The 16,337-nt window shown below is 46.9% G+C and overlaps 2 protein-coding genes across 2 annotated transcripts; one reads left to right on the top strand and one right to left on the bottom strand.

Moving 5' to 3' along the window:
• The first annotated feature begins 4,348 nt into the window (after positions 1–4,348).
• zbtb24 (zinc finger and BTB domain containing 24) lies at positions 4,349–7,769 on the top strand. The gene is made up of 6 exons (XM_067243143.1): positions 4,349–5,246; positions 5,347–5,514; positions 5,790–5,873; positions 5,990–6,073; positions 6,264–6,345; positions 6,469–7,769. The coding sequence occupies exons 1-6, from the start codon at positions 4,382–4,384 to the stop codon at positions 7,346–7,348; spliced, it is 2,163 nt and encodes a 720-aa protein (XP_067099244.1). The 5' UTR covers positions 4,349–4,381; the 3' UTR covers positions 7,349–7,769.
• LOC136949166 (coiled-coil domain-containing protein 162-like) lies at positions 7,636–14,690 on the bottom strand. The gene is made up of 17 exons (XM_067243374.1): positions 14,678–14,690; positions 14,504–14,599; positions 14,011–14,372; positions 13,303–13,441; positions 12,919–13,039; positions 12,680–12,792; positions 12,140–12,289; positions 11,999–12,052; positions 11,747–11,908; positions 11,258–11,410; positions 10,770–10,904; positions 10,201–10,353; positions 9,658–9,867; positions 9,406–9,526; positions 9,245–9,310; positions 8,223–8,362; positions 7,636–7,975 (listed from the first exon to the last, which is right to left on the bottom strand). Exons 2-17 carry the CDS (start codon positions 14,588–14,590, stop codon positions 7,859–7,861), a joined length of 2,283 nt encoding a protein of 760 aa, XP_067099475.1. The 5' UTR covers positions 14,591–14,599; positions 14,678–14,690; the 3' UTR covers positions 7,636–7,858.
• Positions 14,691–16,337: the final 1,647 nt, after the last annotated feature.

Genomic DNA, 16,337 nt, shown 5'->3' with positions numbered 1-16,337 from the left:
GTCCATGCTAGTGGTTGGCGTCAACAAACCCACCCTTTTTTTAACGTTGGGTCCAACACCGAAGTGAAATCAGTTTTATATTCGATATTCAACAGACATTCATATTCGTACCTCCATTCAGGCTCCGCGTCATATTTAGGGACCGGGGTAAAATAGTACAGCCCGAATGTTTCCTCAATATCTTTGTCAAAAAAGACCACAGAAACATCAGACCTGTTGCACTTTCTTCTACTACTAACTGGCCAAGTTGTCCAACCTTTGGTTTGCTGATTACGTTGATTATTTATTAACGCATAGCCAATAAATCAATAAAAACACCACATTTTCAGTGTTTACTCAATATCTTTGTCAAAAAAGACCACAGAGACTTCTAACTTGTTGCACATTCTTCTACTACTAGCTGACCAAGTTGTCCAACCTTTGGCTTGGTGATAAAGTTGATTATTGATTAATCCATAAGAGTAAGTATAAAACTAGTAGTAAATATAAAGGGGAGTTAAGGGGTCATGGTCAAATGAAGGTCAAAGGTCAAACTATGTATTATATGTCTGCACTGATGAAAAACAAACGTAGGCCATGTCAACATTTCGACTACTGGTGGAAACTCACTAGCCTGGCTCTGCCCTCCTACGTACTTCCGCTCAATTTTAATTTAGCTTCTGTAGTAGGTCTGAGATTTTGGTGTATTACATTTAGTCATTTAGCAGACGCTCTTATCCAGAGCGACTTACAGTAAGTACAGGGACATTCCCCCGAGGCAAGTAGGGTGAAGTGCCTTGCCTAAGGACACAACGTCAGTTGGCATGACCGGGAATCGAACTGGCAACCTTCGTATTAGTCGGTTTTTGGAAACAATTTTTGTAGGTCCAATCAGCGAACAGAGGGAGTGGCTGAGAACGATGATGTTGATGTCGACCACTGTAAATCTGTTATCCAAGCCTGTTCTCACCTTAGTTAAGACCCACATGTGCAAGCCTAAGCATATAGAGCAGCTCAGAGGCCTCGCTTACATGTTATTCACTGTGACCCTTTCTTCCCCTCCTTCCTCACCTGTTCGACTAGCGGCCACAATTTGTTCCTGGCATCCTTGGCATCTTGAGTCAGGTCTTCGAAGATTTCGATTTTCCTTGAGTAGGGTCGATGTTCTGGCATCCTTCCAAATGTTGGCCCTGTGGGTTCGTTATAGAAACTGCACAATGATACGGTGTTAACGTGCATCTCCCGAGCAAGCGGGGCCCCAGTCTGTGAGTGATGTCCATGGAAAAGGCCAGTTGGTCTGCGATGTCTGGTGAGACCTGGCTGAGGAGGTCCGCTATAATTTTAAAAATATTTTCTCCTGCTTGTTCCTTGACCCCAGCGACACGTAGATTCCACCTCCTCTTCTAATTATCAAGTTAATTGTCACGGAGCACACCGTTTTCTTTCTCCAGGAATCCAACTTTTTCCTCTAAGGTGTCAACTTTGTCTCTTGCTTCTTTTATTTGTTTCCCCATATATTCCATAGCGTCAGTGACACTTTTTATGGAGCAAGTATTATCTTTAACTGTCGCCTCCAACGACTGCAGCCTCCTCAGTGACTCTTCTTGCACCTTTTCAACCCTTTCCATTACCGTTAGCAGAACAGAATTGGGCACAGACTGGCCTTCATTGTCCTCAAGTGTTTTACTTCTGTTGGCGGCTCGCAGCTTCGGCGCATTTGGCAACGGTTGCGCCGAGTCCGAGCCCACCTGCTCTGCCAAAGTCACCTCCATCTCGCCTTCTTGAGCCTTCTTGGCATGAGTGCATTGTGCAGCTAATGTCTTCCTCTTTGTCCATTTTTTAAGAATATGTTGGTCAACCGAGGACTACTGGCAGAATAGAAGAAATAACAGTCTGTGCCGTTTGTAAAGTTAACACTTAAAAAAAATACATACAACCTCACGTTAAGTCAATCGCGCTTACACACTATCGTGTTCCGTGCCGCATGAAATCAACTCACAATGGCTTAGAGGCAAATCATTAGCTTTACTAATAGAGTACAGTAGCAACTGATTACCACATGTAAGAAAGCTACAACAAACTTCCCAGTCCAAATTGATTGGCTATCAGAACATAACGCCGCCCCATATACTACACACACTGCCTCCGAAACCTTTTTCCGTCATAAAAAAGTTAGGATCGGGTTACATTTTCTGTGTTTTTCGCATCCATAGCCAGCATTTTGCGAGTTTTTTTTCACAATTCAGAGCCACCAAATTTTGAGGCTGACGATTACGAAAAACCGCATGCGAAAATTTCGCACTCAGTGTGCGAGGGCCTTAACCCTTAGATTATCAGAGAATGGTTTGCGTTAGATAGCCACTAACTTTAGCCGGTTTTAAAAAAGCCGAAAAAGTAAGGGAACACATAGGAAAACATCTTCAAGAAGTCTCAGAGTTGTCAAGTATAAGGATAGCATTTGAAAGCCCTCAATTCGTGTTAACTGTTCAACAAAGCGAGGATGGTGGTCCAGAACCTTTTCGAAGCCGTTCGGAAGTCATTCTCCATGGCCGGAACTCCTCCCATGCCCGGGTTTTTGCCTCCGCGACCGCCAAAGCCGCATTCCGCTTGGCCTGCCGGTACACATCAGCTGCCTCTGGAGTCCTACCAGCCAATTAAGTCTGATAGGCCTCCTTCTTCAGCTTGACGGCATCCCTCACCTCCGGTGTCCACCACCGGGCATTTTTCTAAGATGATGGTCATAATGGTCATCGGTGTACATACACCGATGAACATTATGACCATCTTCTTCGTATATTACAATTGTAATATAACGAAAGATGATGTTCAACCTACATACCTGGGAATTCTGAGGCGAATACGATCCCAGCAGCTACATCGCTGGTGGTGTCTGGGGTGAACTGATCAGCCAGCAGTGTTACTGAACAGAAGGGCAGTACCTCGGCGATGCAAACAGCGCTGGACAACCCAACAACACCTGCCCCCAGCACAACAATCTTCACAGTTTTCATTTTTGGTCAGAGCTTCGGAATAAAACATGTAAAGATTAATGTTCTTACGGTGACTGTGTTTTCTTAAAAAAATAAAAAAAAGAGTCTAAATTAAGATGCATTGGAAATTCACTGTAGGCTATGGCACGAACAAAATACATGACCGTCAAATCTCTTCGCTTTAGTCTAGAAGCCTATGTTCACAACTGCAACCGCTCTTGAAATTACATCAGAGAATGTGCTCTTTTTGTGAACAATTAAAAGATAGCCTCTTACGCTATAGGCTACATCTTATATGATTCCAGTTGGTTGTTTTCCTTCAAATAGGCCTAACCTACTTTAAAATAGGAGGCTACCTACAACCATAGTTTGTTACAATTAATAAAAACTATTTATTTCGAATTATTTCTCATAAAATTATGAGAGCGTGATATTTGCCAAACATAAAACAAAGTCATTAAAAATACAAAATGTATAGGCTACCAACCTGTTGAAGTATTGGCAGGCGTGTGTCAAGTCTCCTCCAATAGGCTACAAGCATTTTTCCCAACAGCTGGTGATCGCTTGAGTCAACCCGCGAGTTTAAAACGCTTTTTATAGCTGCAAATATTACTTGCTATTTTAAACAATAACGCCTTTTCGGACGACATCCTTAAACTTGATGATAATAACTAATTAAAGGCATACACTTGGACTTATTCATGGACGTTTTATTTTGTATGTTAAATTAATACACATTATATAACTTCTGTTGTTGACAGGTCGCCAACCATTATAACACTAACTGATGTGTTGTTATCCTGGCGTCGACAGTACATAGAATAACTCAATCCAGAACGTTTGCAAATCAGTTGGTTCTGCGCGTGTGCGTGTTGCCCCAAACCTTAACTGCTTCTTTTACGACAATTTTACGCCAAGTACTACTCGATTGCTGAAAGGTAAGGTCCTGAAAGATTTATACATTTTGAATGTACTACTGGATATCCGAAGAGCCGCGGTAATGATGGCAGTTCTTATCAAGTATTCAGTAATGACATCTGCAATTGTTTGGTCCGTCTGTAACATTGTCCAAACATTTTAAGACAAACGACTTCGTTTCATTTACAAGAACAATGCTCATGCTAGCCGCTATAACCCTGAGTTATTTGCTGATGTTTCGGGGCTGTACACACATCTTTACCAGGATGTACTAGATTTTTGCACATATTTGTCCACATTATTGTCAGCTGCGATTATCTCAAATAATTCTCCTATAGTTTTCACGATATCTACTAGTTAGCATATCCTATATTCATAATGTTCCCTGCATCTCGCGCTCATTCAGTAATTCACATGCAACTCTATATTAGCAGGGGCCACAGCTCGCTTTTTGACCCCAACATTGTCCTAGCAAAAAAAACAAGACATCCCTCATGGACCTCCATTCAGAAGCACACAAGGACACAATCTTGAGCAAACTAGATAAACTGAGAAAAAGAGACTTGCTGTGTGACATCACACTCATAGTGGAAGACGTGAACTTCAAAGCCCACAAAGCCCTCCTCGCTGCCAGCAGCGATTACTTCTGCCTCATGTTCACCACCGAGGAGCAGATCAGCCAGTCCACCTACAAGCTGGATGGCATGGAGGCCAGGACTTTTGAAGCGGTGCTAGAGTTCATCTATAGCGCCAGAGTCTCCGTGGAGCAGAGTTCCACAGAGCAGCTCCTGGTCCTTGCCCGCCTCCTGGAGGTCAGCGACCTCGTCAAAACCCTGGCTGAGCTTAGCCACGCCCTCCCTGCTCGGGAGGAGATGGGAGACAAACTCGAGAGGGAGGGTCGGAGTACAGGAAATACGCTTCTGCTGCCAAAACGCAAAAGAGGCCGACCGAGAAAGAACGCAGCAGTGATAGTGTCAGCAGATGTGCTTCCGGAAGTACCCGCTAAAGAGAGCGGCGATATGGTCAGCGAGAGTCCGGTCGCTGTGGAAACCCAGGTTAAAGCCGATGCCATTGCCAGGGGCCACCCTGAGGATTGTCTGGCAGAGACCCGGTTACATGACTCGGACAACGCCGACTACGACCCCAGGAGCCCGGCCCAGAGCAGGCAGAGCAAACGTAAGATCAAGCCGCCGGTGAAGTTCAAGGGCTTCCGAGTTGGGGATGACGGCGCTGAACGCAGGGAGCCTGGGAGGAGGGGTCGGAGGAGGAAGTACCCGAACACGGAGCCACGCTGTGAGGACTGCGGGAAGGTGTTCAAAAACCACCTGTTTTTAAAGATTCACAGGAGAACTCACACAGGTGAGTTAGTTGGTCTCCAAGCTGCAGTCTCGTCTTTGAAACACAACCCTGCTGTGTCTCTAACCCCGTCTCCCTGCTTTGTGTTTCTGTGGCACGACAGGGGAGAAACCGTTCCGGTGTCAGGTGTGTGGGAAAGGTTTCACTCAAAAGCACAGCCTACTGGTCCACCAGCGCATGCACACGGGAGAGAAGCCCTATGTCTGTACAGTCTGTTCTAAAGCCCTGTCCACCAAGCACTCCCTCCTGGAGCACATGAACCTACACACAGGTGAGTTGCACTGGAAAAGGAACAGAGTAGGCTGGTATGCAGAGTATTTTTCATTCACACCCAGAATACTATGGACACACAGTATGCCAGCTTCTTAATTAATACGTCATTTAAACCCTACAAATCTGTTAATACAGTGCACTCACCAATCACTACTAGGCAAGTGCATAGAACCTATGGAAAGTGTGACAACGTCTAGATTAGCTTCCGAAAAGGTGGCTCCACTTCTGTAACTGAATTGTTTGTCTCACTCATTTAGTTTATGTCTATCTCAGAGCAAAAGTCTTTCAACTGTGACAAATGTGGAAAGACGTTCAGTCAGAAGAGGCAGCTGAAAAGCCACTACAGAGTCCACACCGGTAAGAATGGAACCCCACCAGGCAGGACTAAACGAGAGACTCCCAGTTCAGCACACGATGACAAAACAAAAGATACGTCTTACAATCTAGTAATACAGTTCTGTTCTTGTTTCTAGGCAAATCTTTATCCGAGTGCCTGCTCTGTCATCACAAGTTCATGGATGCCGCTCAACTGAAGAAACATCTGAGGACTCACACAGGTAACGTAGAGCCACCTACTGGCAGCAAAAAAACTAGACACGAGAGACACCCTGGAGGAAATAGTACAGGGAGTACTACATGATATGACAGATACTATTACAGGGAGGATGACAGATACTGTTACAGGGAGGATTACAGGGTATTTCCCAGAGTGTTACTGTGTGGAAACGTAGTTGCTTGTTGTTGCAGGTGAAAAGCCTTTCACCTGTGAGATCTGTGGAAAGTGTTTCACAGCCAAGAGCACTCTGCAGACACACATCCGGATCCACAGGTACATTGCGACAAAACATAATCTTCACAGATCAAGAAATTCCACTATGCGTGCATTTTTCAACAAGCAAATGTAACGACGGAAACACCAGGAGCAATCTAGTGTTTCGGTTCTCATTTTCAGAGGGGAGAAACCGTACGTGTGCAACGTCTGCAACAAATCTTTCTCGGACCCGAGCGCGAGACGCCGTCATGTGGCCTCGCACACGGGGAAGAAACCTTTTACCTGCTCCTCCTGCAACCTGACCTTCGCCCGCCTGGACAACCTGAAAACACACACCAAGACCCACAACAAGGAGAGGCTGTCAGTGGAGGCCCAGGCCTCAGGGGCGGAGGCCATGGGGGAGGCCGGGCAGGCAAGGGGGGAAGAGGAGGTGCGCGGCCTGCTGCAGCTGCAGCCGTACCCTCTGCCCGCCCACCCAGGAGAGCAGGAGATCCAGCTGGTGGTCACAGCCGACGTGGGCGATATCGGCTTTGTCCCGGGCCAGGAGCAAGGCATCAGCATCATCGCCGCCACCGCGGAGCATCAACAGGCCCACCCCCGCCTCACCCTCCTCACCCAACCCTCGGGACATCTCCAGAACGTGGCGGTGGTTACCCAGGGCGGAGGGGGGGAAGCCACCCAGATCCAGACCATCAGCATGCTGGAGGGCCAGGTGGGCAGCGCCAGCCACCCTGAGCAGATGCACGTCATCACCCTGAGCAAGGAGGCCATGGAGCACCTTCAGGCCCAGCACGGGCCGCCTCAGCCCCTGCACATCGCCCCCCACAGGCCGGCCCATCAGCAGCTCCACGTGATCCCTCAGCCCCAGCTGGACCCTGATCGCCCCCTGCTGGGCCACACGGCCAGGGAGCTCCAGGAGCAGAGCCTACACAGCCAGAGCATCCACATCAGCCAGACCGCAGAGCAGATCCCCAGCCACCACATCCAGGGACACACCTTCCAGATCCAGGCGGGCAACGTCTCCTACCTCTACACCACCAGCCTGGCCCAGCACAACTGAGAGGGGGAGGGGGCACGATACTGTGCCGTGCACTGCCGCCTCACAGCAAGGAGGCCCGGGGGTTTGATTCCCACATGGGGGTGTGGTTGGTACTGAGGTGAATGGGAAGCTGATTCATACGACCGCTGTCCTGCTGTCATCACATCTGGCCTGGTGCTTTTTGGAAGTACTGTAATCCACACCACATGGACGGAGAGCTACTCTGACACACTGACAGAAACGGAGACCGTCTATCTTGTAGTTATCTAGATTAGTTAAGAGTGAAACTCTGGGCTCCAGGAGGGATATTTATTTGGCAATCAATTAAAAATGAGTGTGCATTACTGGCATGTTTAATATCATTGTTGAATCAAAGGGCTTGAATTAAAGAGTGTATACAATTAAGTGGCTTCAGTGCATGAAGAATTAACCACATCTGTGAAATAAGGACTTTGAATGAAGTAGAAAACGGGACAAAGAGAGGGTAAGGTCCCTGGATCCGAACGTCTTGAGTGGTGCCGAGGGTCCCCTTCACGGTCGGCTGGTTCTGAGCGGCGGAGGTGGTGCAAAGAGACGTGAGGGGCCATCTCTCTCAGAAAGGTCAGGTAGCAGCGCCTCCGACGTGAGGACTCGCAGACGAGACAGGCCCTGAAACATGACACACTGAGGTAAGGCCTGACAACTTTATATTGTGTATAAAGGCAGACAATTTGTGGAGACAAGCAATTTTACAAAGTTAAGAAGGGGTTTTATTGGGGTATTATAGGGGGTATTATTTAATAATTCAACCATTTACTGTAAGAGCGGAACTACTCCCTGCCTTGCAACCACTAGTTTCAAGCTAGGGATGCTGTAGTTCCCTGCTACATACAGTGGCGAGGCAGGGTGTACGCACAGATTTGGCTCTTTGAAGCGGCATATCTGGGGATCCAGCGCCGCCCTGTAGGTGACTAGGCTCAGAGTCGGGGACACCCTGAGAGTCACCCTGAGGGAGCCTGCAGAGAAGGCTGGGCTGCTGCCTGTCCCTGGGGTGCCCTAAGACAGACAAAATATACATCCTTATACAGTATACAGTACACTATATACATATAGTGTATATACCAGTGGAGGCTCGTCAGGGGAGGAAGAGGAGGATCGATCGTCCTCAGTGGAATGTCTTTAAAAAAAGTTACACATTTTAGATACATTTATAAAAATACACAATATTGAACTGAAGGGCTACGCAATCCGGACGCATGATGTACCCCCTCAACCTGCACGTACCCCCCCCCCCCCCCCCCCCCCCCCCCAGACGCAATCAGGATGCGCGATATGCACCTATCTCTACCAGAAATGACAATTACAGTCTCGCTCGCTCAAAATACAAAATCCCTGATTTCCGGGAGATTGTACAGTATTTGCGGGCGTCAGAGAGCCGCTATTGAAATGCGGGACACTCCCGGACCACTACCGGGAGACTTGGGATGTCTGCATAATACTGTGCAAAAGTCATAGGTACAAATACAATAAAAAGCCAAAAGTAAAGCACAAATGCTTTGAGAAATAAAAGGATTGCACTTTTATATTGCCGCCAAAATCTTGAAGACAAATAAAATCTATATCTGAATTAATATACATGTAAGAAAATCTTGGGTGCCTTTTGACTTTTGCACAGTACTGTGTATTAGCTATCAGTGTTTCCTCTATGGTGATTTTGATTTTTTGTAGCCGTGGCGGCCCGCCATGTTAGGAACACTGGCTATAATTAGGAAATATATGTATAAACTGTATATTGAGTGACCCACGTGTTTAAATAATAGGAAAAAAACTTAAGTTGTAAAATCCTTGATAAGTAAATCATGTATATACATGATATCCTTTACAAATGTACATTCTCAAAAGTATTAGAAAAACATATGGGAAGGATATTCAAAATACCGGCTGACACATTTCTGAGGCTCGATTTGCTCAGGGCCACGGTGTAGGAGGACTTCTTGCTTTGCCCTGTGGAGAAAGATCCAGAATGATCCTTGCTGAAGAGAACAATGTATTGGGATTATAATGTATCAGGAACTTCCTGACGCTTTGTCCTCACACACCTGATGTAGCAGAGCACCTGGACAAGGCTGTCTCAAAGTCACAAATATGAGTCTGTAGCTTGTCAACCTGCTGGAAAGCTTCCTGTTTGAGGCTTCGCTCCACTTGAAGCTGGCTTTTCACCTACGTATGGTACAGGAGACAGGTAATAACACCAGTAAACAGACCTATCAAGGGCTTGTTCCAAGACCGCTCACACTGTCCTGAATGCAGTTTTTAGTAGTAGTTGACACAGCCGGGTGGAGAGGCCCAACCTGTTGGATCTCCTTGGCGCTGCGTTGCCTGTGGAGCTGGCCCTCGCGGCAGCCGCTGTCAAGCTGCAGGTTGAGAGCCCGGAGCTGCTCCTCCCGGTCCAGCACCTCCCCTCTCAGCTGCTCCACGCTCTGCTGCCGGTAACCGTCTAGCTTCTGCCGGCCCTGCGCCTCCTTCGCTGAGCGGTGCCTCACCGCCTGGAGGGCCTCACTCTGGGACACCGAGGATGACATGTGAGTTCACCCGGATGCTTATACATCCAGAGGTAACCTACCGAGGGGATTTGAACCTGGGTTCTTGCAGCCATGTTTTTCAAGGTTATGTTTATCTGGAGTCAAATGCTCGACCACTGAGATATACCCAAGAATAGGAATGGATAGATCCATTTAGAGGAAGCATGGAAGCTGACATACAAATGCACACTAGTGTTGTGGCATTAATGAGGATAACAATTGGATAGATTTGCTTTTGTGTCATGTGGGCTATTCAGAACAGTCCGTAGTTTCCCTTCTGTTGTAGGGGGTTATGGATGGGGAAAACTCCACCTGTTTGGCCAGCATTCTCGTAGTGTGGCTGTTCTCCGTCTGACACTGTGCTATGGCCTTTTTCATGGCCTCCAGCTCCCCCTTCAGAACAAGCACTTCCTCCTCCGACATCATCTGTACCTTCAAGGCCTCTCTACGGCAAGAAATCTCCCTCTAGATGGTAAAAAAACAAACAAGATGAGAAACATCTCGATGAATGTCAGCCCAAGTCCAGACATTTGTCAAGGGTGACATTTCATCCAACGTACAGTGTCATCCTTAGGCCCAACCATCATCCTTCTCCACCAGGGTTTGAAATGAGGGGTGTCCGAGACCCTCCATATAGGGACCCCACATAAAAAAACAATTGTTTTGGGGGGTCCCCCATGTTTTCGTATTGTAGGTAGTGGCCAGTAGGACTTGATACAATATTCAGGAGTGAATTATTGTTCAAAAGGTTCAAATTCACAACATAAGATTTCTTTAAAGATATGGATAAGACAACAAGATGATCATGATACTTTCATGATTCAATTTTAGGGGACTTTTAGGTCATTTCAAACCCTGTTTTCCATCACCATCTCTCCTACCTGCTGGCTTTGCAGAAGCTGAGTATGTAGTTTCCCTTGGCTGACCACCGTCCTCCAGCGGCCTAGGGCCTTCAGCTGGTTCAGCAGGCCCCTCAGCTGGCTGTTCTCCAGGCTCAGCTCATGGACCTCCTGCTTCTGGTCCACCAGAGTCAAAGGCCAGATGTTGTTTTGCACCCCGTAAACCATGTTTGGACTTACTAGCCATGCTGAGGACAACTAGCACTACTGCATGCTGTCTATTGTCAATATACATTGTAGATTTAATTCAGTATTGAGTATATTTAGTTATTTCCTCCAATACTGTAGCAGTGCAATTTAACCCATAGGATCACAGAAGTGTTAATGTGATGAATAGAGTACAGTACAGTATGGTGATAAAGAGCACCCATTAGTAGAACACTCACCCTAATGAGCTACCATTATAGTTAACAAGCTCATTATTGAGGTACCGTCGCTAAAGTCAGTAGCTGGCCTGTGATTGTAGTCACCTTGGACTGGGTCAGAGCCAAAGCATGGTCATCTCTGGTGGAACCATACTTCCTCTTCAGCTTCACGATGCTCTGCACACCCTCGTTCCTCACCCTGCTCACAAGCTCCCTCACTTCCTGGTCCATCCTCACATGGTACTCATCGAGCCCAGCCTGGGATCCACAGCGATGATTTGGGTTGTCATGACAAATGACTTCAAAGATATTCTAAACTTTGCCTCAGCAGTTGGTACATTACTTAAATTAGATTACTTAGATTTTCTTTTTTGAACTTACTCAATGTAGTTAAATACATTACTTACAGCAATGTGCTCAATTAAATTGTGAACATAGAAAATAATTTCAAGATATATTCTGAAATATTATATATTGAAATTTGTCAATGTTTGAAGTACTTTTTGTATTGAAAGACATATCCTCTTTTGAACCGTGGAAGTAACGTGTTAAATTATTCCTTGCCTCTGTATTTCTTGAGCTTTACTGCAGTACCTTCATTTGTATGCAGGCGGAGAACAGCTGGCGGACCAGGGAGTCGTAGCGCTGTTTGTACTTGAGGCTGAGCTGCTGTTCCAGGCTCTGGTACTGCTTCTCCAGCTGGGCGTTCTGGGCCCGTAGGGCGGACAGCTCCAGCATCATCCCTCCACACAGAAACTGGGGAACAACACCAGGGAAAACATGACTGTCTGTCTGTCCGCTAATACAAACAACCATGGATGTATTTGTTATATTTCGGACATATACCTCATTGAAAGGGTTCCCTGTCTGAGTCTCAGAATTTTCTAGGTTCTTCACATCCTGAGGAAGAAAACTGTGCTTAAGATTTTGTTCAACATTTTAAATAATAATCCAACTCAGTTTTGTTATTCAAGCTTATTTACGTACTTGTTCTCTCTGGTAAAGTAGCTGGGTCTCGTGTTGCAAGATTTGCTCGTAGAATTGGGAGTAGAGGTGGAAGTTGCTCCGTTCTCTCTCCACGACAGAGCAGCCCAGAGCACCGAGGCATCGCTGCAGGTGAGCCTGGGAGACCTTCAACTGAGGAACACACTGTCAGCACCTGTGTTGTACCATCTCAACTACCCCTAACCTCGTACATTCCCCCACCAGCCCACACACCAAAACAATTATAAAGACATTACTTCGACAGGATTTCCAAGAACCCGATGATAAAATGGGAAAATAATGTGCTTTAGTTAAATACAAGGTATTTGAGTCATATAGCAGGGAACACAAGTGCTATGACGGGAAGGGAATATTTAAGTGGTAAGGCATTTGCCTGCAAATCAAGACGTCCTAGGTTTACATCCCCTGTACATCACTTTGGAGGAAAGTGTCTGCTATTATATATCATAAGCATGATATTCCATCCAGCTTTGGAGTGTCAGAGGGCAGGAGAGCGAGAACACACACAGCATGGCCTCTCACCTGTCCCTCAGGTAGCTCGTCCACCTCCTCCATAAGGAGCTGGAAGAAGTTCTCCACCATCTGAGGCCTCTCCGGGGACAGGCTGTGCTTCATGGAGGCTCTCTTCCACAACTCTGGCCATGAGAAAGAGAAAAAAAAACGTGAAAAGGTGTCAAAAAGAAATCACCCATGGAGGTCTACTAAAGTATGTCATGGTGTACTCTACCAGTAAACTGACCAGTATGAGGTGTGTATTGTACCTGTGGGCAGGCCTGTGTCTTGGCGGGCTCGTTCTGACATCACCAGGTTCAGGTCCTTGGCAATCCTCCGCTGCACCTCTCGGATCATTTCACACTCTGTGCTCTCCAGGAGTCTGAGCAACTGAAACAGCAGCAGAGGAAGTGAAATATGGCATACTACTGTACGTGTTGTCATGCCAACCTGTAATATGATAATAAATATTTATTATATAAAAGAAATGTACACAGTAAACTATGTACTAATGAAATTCTAAAATTGTTGACAAATAATAACCAAGGCAGCAATGCCCCCTAAAATGTATCTTGAAGAAATATACATATTAAATGTAATGCACGGAGTGTGTGTACGAAGTCAAATAAGATGCATGGAAGACTGCATATTACCTGCCATGTTTTCACGTCAATCTCAGAGACTCCAGCAGGGGGCAGCAGAGGCTGGTTCTCAGAGACCAGGGCCTTGTAGTCCTTCTCTTTGCCCATTTGTTGGGCTAAAGCTCTCATGCTGGGGTATTGGATCTCAGCTCTGCAATGGCAAATCTTAGTCTCTCAAGAACAAAGTAATCAAACTGTCAAATAAACTGACATTTATTCATTTAGCAGATGCTTTTATCCACAGCGACGTACAACAGTCCATATGTGCTTTAGACCAGTGGTCTTCAACCCTGGTCATCAGGGTCCACTGTCCTCTATGTTTCCCTGCTTCAACACATCTGATTCAAATAAATGGTAATTAGCCTGATAGCGACCATTCATTTGAATCAGGTGTGTTGGATCAGGGAACCATCTAAAACATGCAGGACAGTGGGCCCTGAGGACCAGGGTTGAAGACCACTGCTGTAGATAGTTAAGGACAAAGTGCACAGTTCTAACAGTGTAATATTGGTGAGTGCCAAGGAATAGTCTGTCTTACATAATGTGACTGAAAATAAACATTGCTCAGAGGTAGAGCAGTTAACTGCAGATAAAGAGGTCCCAGCCCCCCTTCCCCCGATCCGTACATGACTTCAGATCAAATCTAAATGAATGAATTCCAAATGACCAATCTCAACCTTCTTGTGTCAGAAATGAGCTTTCCATGGAACACTGACTAACCTGTAAAGCCTTGAGAACTCTCTGTAGAGTTTCACAGTATTGATCTGCTGGACTCCCAGATGTCTCCGGCCCCAGCTCTCCTTGAACCTCTCCAGCTGTTTGGCCAGCAGCAGGAAGCCCTTCAGCCTGGACGTGACCTGGATGGGCCCCTGAAGGCTGCCGCCAGCTCTCCCCTCACCTCCTCCATCATGGTCTGGACAGCTGTCCATATCCACGGAATTCCCCCGGGGGTTGTCGTCGTGGAGATGAAGTGGCGCAGCCTCCCCGCCGCTGTTTAGGACGTCCTCCATGAGGAGAGACATGCCCAGGAGGGCGGCGTTGGCCTCCCGCCTACGACGCTGGTTCAGCCCGCTCAGACACAGCTGGAGATCACATGACCATGAGAAAGTAGGTCAAGAGATCACATGACCACGAGGGGACCAGTGGAGATCACATGACCATGAGAGAGTATTATGTTAGTGAATTTTATCTGGGGAGGAATGATCAGGTGTACCTGCATGCAGTACTCAATGGGTGGGACATCCCAGATTGCCACAGGGTGCAAACCATGGACTGTCAGAAAACATCTCCATGGAAACATTCTCTGAGCCTGGAGAAGGGGAAACTGTATGTGACAGATCCTAGTACATTACAGTCAGAGGATAGAGATGTGAGGCTGATGACCAACCTTAGGGCAGTGAGGTTCCAGGGGTTGAGGCAAGAGCAAGAGGGAGGTGAGCTGATTGGTTCTCAAACTGTCACTCAACGCAGGGAGGGCGTGACTCATGTTGTCTGACACACTCTGATAAGATGCCATGTCACCAGAGGAGAGGAAGGCTTCCCTTGTAAAATGAAGAAAAGAGAAACACAAAACACAGAGATAGAAAGATAGTTAGAGAGTTTGTTCCAGAGGGGGAGTGAGGAGGTGTATTAGAGGCAGAGAGAGACACAGCAAGAGAAAGAAAAAGAAAGATGGAGCGAAAGCAGTAGTCCTCTTGTTAGGTGTTAGAGAGAGCAGGAAAGAGAGAAAAAAAGAATGCGAGACAAAATGAGACAGCGAGAGCGTCCATATTGGGCCAGGGAAATGCAGACCGGGTTCCCCAGTCCCTCTGCTTCCCGTCCAACTCACCTGATGAGGTGTCTGACCGCCGTGTCGTACTGCAGGAGGAGCACCTGGCGGCGCAGCTGCAACAGGCGACCCACGGCCTCGGGGCTGGCAGGCTCCGAGAGACGGTCCACCTGCCTCTGCAGCCCCCACAGCTCCGCCCCTGCGCAGGTCAGAGGTCAGCTGTGGTCGTGTCACACACCAGCATTCCAGTATGATCAAGAACAGATACTGTTGCAGCGGATTATGGAATTGAAGTCTTTGATGGAAAATGGAAGGACATAGTGAGAAATGAAACCAAGCTACAGTTATGTTGTGTTATTAGCTACAGTGATCAGGAGACACGAGGAGAGGTGTGCATTGCAGACTGTAATACGCCCAGGCTGTACACACTGATGCCTTCAGCTCCTCCCCAGTCAGCAGTCAGTTGCGGTTCTGGATTCTGTCCTATCCTCCAGCTGGATAGATCTCCTGGGTTCCCCAGCCGGGCAAAGCTGACCAGGTAGTAGAGGATGTCATGAAGAGCGGACACTATCTCCAGAGTGTGATGAAGAGCCTGGCTGCACTCCTAGAATCAGTAGAAGAAGCAGACCTTGTAGTGTATTCATATAGCAGTAGCATATACATAAATACTACACAGTCTTGGGTTATATCTCCCTGCTTGGGGAGGGTGTCAAGACCGGAGAACGACACTTTGTAGCATCGTCATGACATGAACTGGTACTTTTATGGCAACCTGGGATTTTAGGGACAAGAGCCTTGTTTGCATCCTACAGATGCACAAAATGTGTGTTTGTGAACGTGTACAAAAGTCCTGGGTGGGCTAGTCTCGTACAGAGTCATTTAGGGTCCTGAACATCTGGAGAGCTTCAGTGTAGTGGGGGATGAACCACAGGTTGAGCAGAGTTCTACCATCCTCCGATAACAGGCTCCGGGGTCGTGGGCGAAACGTCCTGTCCGCCCAGAGAAAGATACAGTAGAACAAGATCTCCTGACCAACTTTGAACAAGCTATTACAGAATGTCTCACCTCTTTGATTAACCATGTGAAGTTTGTGTTCATGATAGAGGTGCTAAAATGTCTGTCTAGATGGCTACAAGGTTTACGTTATTCAACTCTAACTCTGTGACGTTGTTTTGACTTTTTTAAAGTAATGTAGTTGCCCAAATAACATCTCTGACTGCCCACCCTGTCTTGGAAGTTATCACAGAGCTGTGGTACATTTATAGTACAGCTAAAGCTC

This window comes from Osmerus mordax, chromosome 9 (assembly GCF_038355195.1).
Source record: "Osmerus mordax isolate fOsmMor3 chromosome 9, fOsmMor3.pri, whole genome shotgun sequence".
Classification (NCBI taxonomy): domain Eukaryota; kingdom Metazoa; phylum Chordata; class Actinopteri; order Osmeriformes; family Osmeridae; genus Osmerus; species Osmerus mordax.
Note: the sequence above shows the minus strand (reverse complement) of the source record. Positions and strands in the feature narration are given on the sequence as shown.

Bases quoted from the DNA above. Each gene is read 5' to 3' on its own strand.
- LOC136949166 (XM_067243374.1), bottom strand. From the start codon at position 14,590: ATGTTTCCATGGAGATGTTTTCTGACAGTCCATGGTTTGCACCCTGTG. The intron at 13,040-13,302 runs GTAATATGCAGT...CTGCTGTTTCAG, and splicing joins TTGACGTGAAAACATGGCAG to TTGCTCAGACTCCTGGAGAG. The intron at 11,411-11,746 runs GTACTGCAGTAA...TGTGGATCCCAG, and splicing joins CCGCCTGCATACAAATGAAG to GCTGGGCTCGATGAGTACCA.
- zbtb24 (XM_067243143.1), top strand. From the start codon at position 4,382: ATGGACCTCCATTCAGAAGCACACAAGGACACAATCTTGAGCAAACTA. The intron at 6,074-6,263 runs GTAACGTAGAGC...TTGTTGTTGCAG, and splicing joins ACATCTGAGGACTCACACAG to GTGAAAAGCCTTTCACCTGT. The intron at 6,346-6,468 runs GTACATTGCGAC...TCTCATTTTCAG, and splicing joins ACACACATCCGGATCCACAG to AGGGGAGAAACCGTACGTGT.